The 9,809-nt window shown below is 44.4% G+C and overlaps 1 protein-coding gene across 1 annotated transcript; it reads right to left on the reverse strand.

The window, feature by feature from the left end:
* Positions 1-4,917: 4,917 nt before the first annotated feature.
* On the reverse strand, positions 4,918-8,830 carry LOC105568956 (glycine--tRNA ligase). Its single transcript, XM_012025037.1, has 4 exons — positions 8,492-8,830; positions 5,812-7,495; positions 5,513-5,700; positions 4,918-5,428 (listed from the first exon to the last, which is right to left on the reverse strand). The coding sequence occupies exons 1-4, from the start codon at positions 8,735-8,737 to the stop codon at positions 5,318-5,320; spliced, it is 2,229 nt and encodes a 742-aa protein (XP_011880427.1). The 5' UTR covers positions 8,738-8,830; the 3' UTR covers positions 4,918-5,317.
* Positions 8,831-9,809: the final 979 nt, after the last annotated feature.

Here is a 9,809-nt window from a genome sequence, read left to right on the forward strand (position 1 = left end):
ATCAAATCGCGGATAATGAGCCGAGACGACTCAATTAACGAATACATCCTGATTGTATCATTTTCTGAGCCGCCCTGTAAGCGGGACTTAGAATTAATAATGGGCGCGGTGCCTCGTGATACGTCGTACAAACGCATTACACGGCGCACCAATTAAAACTCGAGAAACAGGAAAATCTCGGCGCTACCTTTTTTTTCGCGCCGCTAACAACCCGCTCGCGAACATCGCGAAGACCTGCGTTCACCCGCGCGCAAACGTATACCCTTAAACGCGGATAAGCTTTGGCGGGGGGAGGCGGGGGAGCGGGAGTTACAGAATTATTCGAGAGAGTTACACCGGCTGAAATGACTTTTGCGTCTACGAACGAACGTATTCCTTAGCTCCAATAAATGCTCTTTCACGGGAACCATAAAGTCGCGATATGTACAGGGTGTCTGCGAACTCTCTTGGTCTCCCTCGATTATCGTTGGTGCGATCAGTTTTGTGCGGGACTTTGACAAATGTTTGTGATTTATCGCAATTTTCCAATTTCAATTTTTAACGTGAAACAGAAATCTATTGTCAAACTATGAGCAATATTAACTCCAAATCTAGCATTGTTTTTGTCCGTAATAAGGAAACTTTAAACTTGTACCTTACACACTTTCTCTATTTATGTTATGTATACAAATTTTGTGAATAAATAGCAGTTTTCAATATCGTCCCTGTTAAATCGAAATTCGAGTCGCAAACTTAAAATTTGTACGTCTAGAGAGTATTTGGAAATCGACGAGAGCCAACCAAAACATTTCGAAATTGTTTTTCTTCCGGTAACCACGATTAACGATTGTTCCGAGACACTCTATAGACGTCTGTGTAAAAGTAATAATGTCGCGCGGACCTGCCGGCGACGCAAATAGAGGTTCTTCCTGGTGGACCTATTTTTGGGCTCGTCGGCGTTGAATTACAAAAGTCGTAAATTCAACGGGTTGCATCAACGGGTTGCAACTGAATGAGAGCGAAAAAAAGATAGGAATGGGGAGAGTCTTCAAAGAGAGAGAGAAGGGAAGAAACGTTTAAATTCCCAATGGACGTGCTGAATGGATTCCGCTCCAGCTGAACACAGAAACAAAACAATGTTTTAATAGCCCGGTGCCGAGAATACGAGCCGCAAGCTGATTCGGTTGGTGACGATATCGCTCGGGATTGCTACGATAACTATTAAATTTGAGCGGAGAACAAATCATTTATCTTTTTTTTAAAGAACCCACTTGCCAGAAACCTCAGGAAACTCGAATCAATCTTCTACTTTATTTTCACCTTCAGAATTTTAGAAACGCAATTACATTCCTTGGCGTCTAATCGCTTTTGGAATTGTATAATTTAATATTAGTAAAGATAAAAATTAAGTTTACTCATTAGAGGAATAAAATCAGGGCTGACACGTCGCTGAAATTTCTCAAGTATTTGATATTCGCATCGTATTTTTAGAAATGTACCTTCTAACCTTCCTAGCTTCAAATATGAATTTCCACAACGAAATTTTATAAAACGATCTGGAATTGAGTGATGCCAGTTTGAAAAAATTAGTAGAGCGCAAACAAACTTCCATTCTTTTCCCTAACGTCGTTAATTAAGAATGTAATAAAAGCTTATTCGTATGAAAGTTATCAAATTTGCAGGCAGCTCTAAAGCCTGATTTACAATATGCTCTTTGTCTAGAAATATTCTATTAAGTATATATCAAAAATACTGAATACGTACATTGTACATTGTCGGCAGATTTTTTAAGCGTATTGATTTGGTTATATAAAATAGAATATTTCAAGACGCAAAGGGCACATTGCAGATCACGCTTGACTCTTAGCAAAAATCTTGCTTATTAAATTTCTGAAAAAGAAAAACGACTCCGAGAAACAGGCGTGACGTCATTATCTCGACTTCTGGAAGCTCGGGTCCTACCTAAAGCGACCGCGATTCGAAGAGATCGCGCTATAAAAAAAAGCAAGGTGCATTCGCGTCTCGCCTACGCGGGTTCGCGAATAAGCGGGCTAACGCGCGGCAGTTCGCGAAGTGCCATTCGCAGCACAACTTGTAAACGAGTCGCGGAGAATCGATTCGACACGTCCTCGCGCGCCGAGAAAGAGAGAGAGAGGAAAGAGAAAAATCCCGGCGCCCGGTCCTTTCCCGCCGCCTGGGGACACGTCCCTCTTTCTCGTTCTCGAGAGCCACTGTGGATAATTGGGCCCGCACCCACCAAGCTCTCTCTCTCTCTCTCTCTCTCACCCTCGCGTTCCCTCTTCCCTCCGCTTTCACGCTCCCACGAAATCCTGCGATGCGACACGCACGGCGGTGCGCAAGGGCGCGCGATACGCGTGCGATACGCGCGGGAATGCAAAATGCGTGCATTGCGCGCAAATACAATTAATAGCGAATTCGATTGCTTGCACTGGCGCGCATCGAGCGCGCACTAGTGCAAGCAACCGAATTGGCTATCCCAGCGAGAAATGACTCGATGCTGAAACGATGTCGAATCGACATCGACACCGTCAAATTGATGTCGAATCGACGTCGATTTGACAATGTCGATGCCGATTCGGCATCGTATTGACGGATCATTTCTCACTCGGATAAGATACGATCGGCTTATCCCTTTATGCGCAATTAAATCGCGCGAAAGCGTTTCGGATACTTGTGCGAGCTGCTGCATGCATTCGATTCGTACAGTCAACGCGTTCATTCGCTACTTGATCGAACGAAATGTTCCTCTGGCAATATCGAGCGTCTAGCCAACGCCGAGTAAATGTAAATTGACTCACCTCGATCTCTCGACGATCGCCCCCGGTGATCTGCCCCCGCGTCCGCGATGTCCGCGCACGGGCGTATCTTGTGCACATTCGCAAAATATTTACTGACGTTCCTGCTCGCGACACTCCGTGGGCTGCGATTTCACCGTCGCTGCCGTTCGATCGCGTCTCCAACTCGACTCGCCGCGCGGATACCGCACGGACTTTTCGCGCGCGCGATTCGCCCCGTCCGCCATGTCGTCCTCACTAATTGCGGGGGCATCAATTTGAAGTGCGTCGAGAGTGCGACTCGGACGCCCGCGATTGGCTCCCCCGCGTCCTAACTAATGCGCGAACTTCACGCGGTAAAATGGACGCCTACTCTACGGCGTAATTGCGCCCGAGGCTCGGTTTCGCCAACTTTGGCCTTACCTTATCTCCCGGCCTCTGTCCCTTCCCCGTACGGCACAAGGGTCTCCTAGGGATGTCCTAAAGACGTCCCTCTCGGAGATTTGTGTCGTATGGGTCGGAATTGTTCTCTCAGACCCGGTCAAACGTCGCTCAATCTTATGAAATGATTCGTCGAAACGACGTAGATCGACGCATTTCTCGCTGCGTAGAGAGAGAACAGCCCGGGTGAGGCTGGGGCTGGAAAAGGATACGAGAGGAGCCAATTAAGCGACAGTCAAAGTTACGTGACGTTGGTGCAAGCGTGCCTTGGAAAGCGAACGAATTAGGCTGAGGTCGAGCAACGTTGGCGAAACCGAACCTGAATATCTTCAATAATGGCGTTCATTGTACGCCGTCTCTTTATTGCGCTGCGGCTATTCATTGTCTTAATCGCCTTCTATTATGAATTTATCATTTATATCGCTCACCTCGGCTCCACAATGACGCCCCCGCGCGTTCCCGTCCGCGGAGAATTCGGACGTGCGTAATTACTCGCCGCGCGCGTATACATATATCGTCGACGCTGCTCGGAAAGTATTTACGTACGTTTTACTCGCGCTACGCCGCGCGCCGTAATTTCGATGTCCAAGTGCGTTTGTACACTCGATTATACGCGCGACCCACCAAAACTCCAGCACCGATACCTCGCGAGTGATTTCCCGCGCGCGTCTCTTCCGTTACACGAATTACCAACATTACTCTCGCGGCGCATTCGAACAGACTCGAGCGCCGATTGGCTCTCGCGCGTGCCAACTGATGTGCACTTGACAAGGTGTACGAAGTACACATCTTTTTTCAAATATGTAGAATCGTTTCCCGCTTCGGTATTTCTCGTGAAGGATGCTATTACATTTGCTGTATGACGAACTTTTTGGGCGTGTTTTAAATTGATTGACTGCAGGATAGAACATTTCTGTAGATACTCGAGGACTCTTCTATCCTGCGACCAGTCAACACGCTTGAATTTTTCGTACAAATATAATAGAAAATTTTGTACGACAAAGTTAGTTACAGTTACTTTTTTTGGTAACTCTAACTTAACTTCGTTACTTTCTTTCCATCTGTAACTGTAACTTAATTCAGTTACATTTTTTCGATAACTAGTAATTTAATAGTTACTTTGTATATTTTTTTAAGCCTCCACAGATCGCATTAGGCCTTGCATTTGCGCATAAATGCCTTTATCGATGCTTTACAATTCAAATGCAGATTTGATATTTTTCTTTTCATTGCAAGAAAGTAACTGCAAAGTAACGATTCGTTACTTTTTGAGTAACTGTAATTGTAACGCGTTACTTTTCAGAATTGATAACTTGTAACTGTAACTAGTTATATTTTTAGCGAAAAACCTGTAACTGTAACTAGATACTTTTATAAAATGACTTTCCCAACCTTGTATAAGTACCAGCCTAAAAGTTATATATCTACTTTGTATTCTAGCATGGCTATTGCCCCTCTTTCTCTTTCAATCACCTTTTACTATTATCCTAAATTATTTTTAAATCGTATATAATATTGTATGCAAAAAGATATTTCAGAAATAGAATTATAATTTAACATAAATTCCATTGTAGACAATATTAAAAATATTAAGTGAATATAAAATGCAGTAATATTACATTTAAACTTATCCTTTACCTCCTCTTTTATTAATGAATACTATATCTGATTAATGGCAATGGAATATTGAAATGAGATAAAATCATGAAGGAACAGATCTATATTTTTTACGGTGTTTATAAAAACTTTTTAATAAGTAAATGCTTTCAAAAAATGCCAGTGATTGGATTGTAACGTCAATAAATCAAAGGAATGATTAACAAATGCAATTGTTAACAATGCAAAATCTTACCTGCGGGTTCACAAAATTTACGTTGTTTCCTGAATAAATACATAAGTACATAGTATATAAACTTCCAGTATCTGTAGAGAATCGTAATGTTGAATCTTGACTAATGCTTGAACTGATCTTGCAAAAATTAGCAGTACGCTTTCTGATAGGCACCTCGATATGCTGAATATATAAAAACTTTGTATAGACGCCATTCAAAATACAGCTCTATATAGTACAAATAAATTATTCCCGAGCCTATCTAAGTTCCCTATGGTTCTGAAGATTCCTGTTGTTCAAACTTGGGATACTTTGCCTCCACTTCCTCCCATGTAGTCCTTCCGTAGGAAAGATCCCTCACAACGCCAGGTAACTCGTCCAACTGCAATTAAAAGTGTAATCTTGTTAAAACGATGAAAAGATGAAATGTCTTTTGTATAGATATGTATTGAAAAAATGTGCACACGTTTATCCGGACTTGTCCCATGCTGTCTCTATCCCTGAGCGTTGCACTATGCGGCGTCTTCAAAGTGTCGAAGTCGATGGTAATACCGAATGGTATCGCTATCTCGTCGGTGCGGGCATATCTGCGTCCTATGCTACCGGAAGAATCGTCCACCTTATGCGAGACATCCGCTCTCGTAAGATCTTGCGCTGTAAAACATAGATATATTTAGTCTCGCTATATATTTCCGCCAAACATTTCAGATCTTTTCTATCCTTTCGACTATAAATATAGCAATTGAATTCTCGTGTTTCACTTACACAATTTCCTTACAAACGGCACAAACTCATCATTTCCACTGAGCGGTAGCACCGAGCATTTCAACGGCGCTACTACTGGCGGTAGGGCGAAATACGTTCTCTTCTCGTCGCCTTCTCTCGCCTTGAAATTATGCTCGAACAGGGCATACATGATACGACCGACGCCGAAGGAAGGCTCGACCACCGAGGGTACAATCTCTTCCACGTGAACGGTCTTCTGGTAGCGTTTGACTTCTATCATGTCCCTGGTGATCTTTACGGCGACGTCGTTGGGCAGTGTCAGCTCGTATTCCCCGGTCTCGTTGAGAGCTCTCTCCAAGGGCGTGATCTTCTTCTCACTTAATGCCGCCAGCGTGTCTTGCACTGCCTTGCTGTCCTTCTTGAAGGTTTTGCCGATCAACACCTTGTTCGGCACGATCCCGCAAACGTCCACTGTTTTCGGAGCGGGCAGCTTCTTCTCGGCCACCAACTTGACGCCGGTGGCCTTGGTGTGCTGCGTCAAGTCATAGGCGGACCGGTCGGCGCACCCCACGCACTCGATCCACCCGTAAGACGTCAGGCACTCGGCGTCCCAGCAGTCGCAGGCGTAATGCGCCATCTCGTTACTCATGTGCTGACGGAAACGCAGGCGGTTCGGATCGACGCCGACTTTCAGCAGGAACTGATGGATCCTGGCCATGAAATAGCCCAGCGTCTCGTTCGCCACCAGGCCGGACGAGACGGCCTCGCCTATGGTGAGGCGCTGCGCGCTTCTGCCATCCATCTGGTTGCAGGCCGAGTACAGTAGCATATTTATGTCTCTGACCGTCTCGAACTTGGGATGGTTCTTGTCGTTCGGGTCGCAGAAGTGTTCGATCTCCGCCATGGTGAACTCTCGCACGCGTATGAGTCCGGATCGCGGCGAGATCTCATTTCTGAAGGCGTTACCGATCTGCGCCGCGGCGAACGGCAGTCGTTCCTGATTGAACGCCAGCAACCGCTTGAAGTTGACGAAGATACCCTGGGCCGTCTCCGGTCTCAAGAAGCCCTTGACGAGCCCCGTCGGTCCGATCTGAGTGCCGAACATCAGGTTGAATTCGATCGGTTCCGTCAGGTCGTTGCCGGAAATCGGGGATTTCATATTGTACTTGGACAACACCGCGGCCATCTCGTCCTTCGTCATACCGTCCAGCTTGATGATGATATCCCTGCACTCCTCGCGCGTCTGCTCGCTCGTTTTCTTGTCGCAAATTACCTTCTCCAGGTGCGCCTTGATCAGGTGATCCAGCCGGAAGCACTCGCCGGTCTTCACGTCCTTCACCATCAGATCGGCGAACCGCTCCACGTGGCCGGACGCCTTCAGCACTGGCTCGGGCGTCAGAATGGAGCAATCGACCTCCAGCATCTGTTCCTCCAGCACGAAGAAATTCCTCCAGGCGTTTAACAGATTTGTCTTCAACGAGCAGCCCATGGGTCCGAAGTCATACTGACCGGTAACACCACCGTAAATCGCGAAGGACTGATCCAGGAAGAATCTACGCTTCAGGAGATCCTCCATCCTCGCTCTGTCGAACGTTATGTTGTTGGAAGCTAGAGACAGCTCCTTGTCCTCGAGTATCTTCTTGCGTAGCTTCAGTTCCGCCACAGCTTTCTTGATATCCAATTCTGGAGCGCCGTCAGATTTCAGCTTCCGCACATAGTCGCCCTGCAAACAACAATTGGTTACGTCTTGCAAAAAGACAATCGCATATAAGAGAATAACACGAAGATATAATAGTTTAATACACCATAGTGATAAAAATATATAGAGTCTGTTCTTTGTAGCTCAACTGGCTGCACTAATTCAGAGTTTATCTTTTTCTCCGAATAAACTCTGAACTAGTGCAGTCAGTTCAGCTACAAAGAACAGACCCTCTGTCATGCGACACCCCAGATAAAAGAGTATGTCATGATGATATCAAAATAATGCTGTTAACTTTTAAATGATGAATAAAGTCATTATGATATCGCAATGGCGTCATTACGAGTTCAAAAAACATAAGGGGGGGGAAACCCCTGAGGGCATTGTGGTGTACAGATTTGCGGCTAGATATTTTTTGGCATTAGTTTGGGCATTAGGCCTTGCTGGGGCATCATAAAGATAAAATAAGATAAAACAAGATAAATAAGATTAAATAAGACAAGAAAAAGTAATGCCCACTGGGCATTATACACGCATCGGCATAAATGCTGACCCTATCCTTGTGAGGTGCACACACACAACTAGAGTCCCTGTAGTTGTGTGCGTGCACCTCACAAGGATAGGGACAGCATTTATGCCAGTGCGTGTACAAGATGTTGGTCAGCGGTTCCCCCCTCGAAAAAACATGTATAGCATTAATAACTGTACATAAGCGAAAGATTTACCATATGTGATGCATAATACATTTGGCCTTACTAATCAGTACTAATTAAGTAAATAACGGATCTCTGTTTCAGAATGTGAATCTGAAGAGACTCCAATTCTCCAGGGGAATTAAGTGAACCAGCGATCCGTACATTGTGTCGATACTCATTACCCAGGGTACAAAATTTGCTAACGTAGTTAACTATGGCCAAGCACAGTTTTGGACAAAAGAATCGACAAGAGAATTAATATTGACAATGCCAGTGAGCCTTGCCAAAGCACACAGTCCCTGCTTCGCGTCCATATGGCACTCACTTGTTCCTTGACGCTCGCCCGGAGCGGCGCCAGGACTTCCTCGATCTTGGGATCCGTCATGTCGAGCGCGAGGGCGATCTTCAGGTTCCTGTTCGCCTTCCTAGTGCCCCACCGGCTGAAATCGAGAAGACTGGCGGTGGCCGCGACGCCTCTGACAGGTGGCCTCGCGAGCGGAACGTCGCTGGACACGCGGTACGCCGCGACCCTACACGCGATATGATGCAAACCGCGCCTGAGAAGCCGCATTCGCCGCGAAAGTGATTGCGCGATGTACCTTCACGCGGTTACCACGCGCGCCATGTGGCTTCGTGGTTAGGTTATCCGAGGCACCGTGGGGCGCCGCGCCCCAATTCGTGCGCTACTGGCGGCGTTTGCGCGGGAAATTTAAATCGACAACTTCAATATTACCGACGATCTTGTGGAAGTTTCGCCATTCAGCTCGTGATATAATAGTAATTTTATATTTTATTATTATTCTACTCTTCTTCGCAGTTCGTAGTGCATTTGTGTCCCGATGTATTCGGTTTTTATTTAAAACCGTATCTTCATTGTAATCATCTGTGTATGATCATCCATGCGCGATCCGTAAATAAAAAGAAATATTATACGACGTTATTGTATTGTAAAGATGATATTTATGAGACATTTGCGTAATAATAAATTATGAATTTAACGCTGCATTATAATTGCTTTGATTATTTATTTCGATGGACAATTCCTTTTTAAATGTGGGCAACTGTTCTTCAAACGCGAAAGCAAATTTTTTACAATCGGCGCTGCTCTTGCTAATTACACGTTTTATTCGATAACTGTGCATTTTGTTTGATTTAATTAATTATCTCTTTTGTCAAGTTTTCGCCGATGTAACTATGATACATAATAATTGTTGCGAATGCCATCTGCTGTACATTTTACAATTAATGTCAGCAATAACGTAACAAGTCTTCAGCGTACCCGACTTCAACTTCTTGTTCATTATTTTCCCAAGAGAAGTAAATAAAAGAAATTTACTTAACAAATCACTGTATTTTACAATGCACTGCATATGATTCTCTTGTTTAAATCTTGAAATAATAATGAGATTAGAAATTACAATTACATATTATTCCACTCTATTTTATGTGCACGTTAGTATTAAAAAGTAAAACTTACTCTTCGAGTTACCTTATAAAAAATATCTAATTACATTTATTTGCACTTACTACAATAGTAATCTTGCTCTCGACAGTTAAACGCAATATTGCAATAAAAATCATTGTAACCCTCGGTATCACATATAAATAATTTGCAATTCAACTGCTTGTTTAAAAAAAAAGAT

This window comes from Vollenhovia emeryi, unplaced genomic scaffold (genome assembly GCF_000949405.1).
Source record: "Vollenhovia emeryi isolate VEMERY1.0 unplaced genomic scaffold, V.emery_V1.0 DF939126.1, whole genome shotgun sequence".
NCBI lineage: Eukaryota > Metazoa > Arthropoda > Insecta > Hymenoptera > Formicidae > Vollenhovia > Vollenhovia emeryi.

What these genes read in the sequence shown, in the direction of transcription:
- LOC105568956 (XM_012025037.1), bottom strand. Translation starts at nt 8,737, where the DNA reads ATGCGGCTTCTCAGGCGCGGTTTGCATCATATCGCGTGTAGGGTCGCG. An exon ending in GGGCGAGCGTCAAGGAACAA is followed by an intron (nt 7,496 to 8,491) that starts GTGAGTGCCATA and finishes TGTTGTTTGCAG; the next exon opens with GGCGACTATGTGCGGAAGCT. An exon ending in TGGGACAAGTCCGGATAAAC is followed by an intron (nt 5,429 to 5,512) that starts GTGTGCACATTT and finishes TTTTAATTGCAG; the next exon opens with TTGGACGAGTTACCTGGCGT.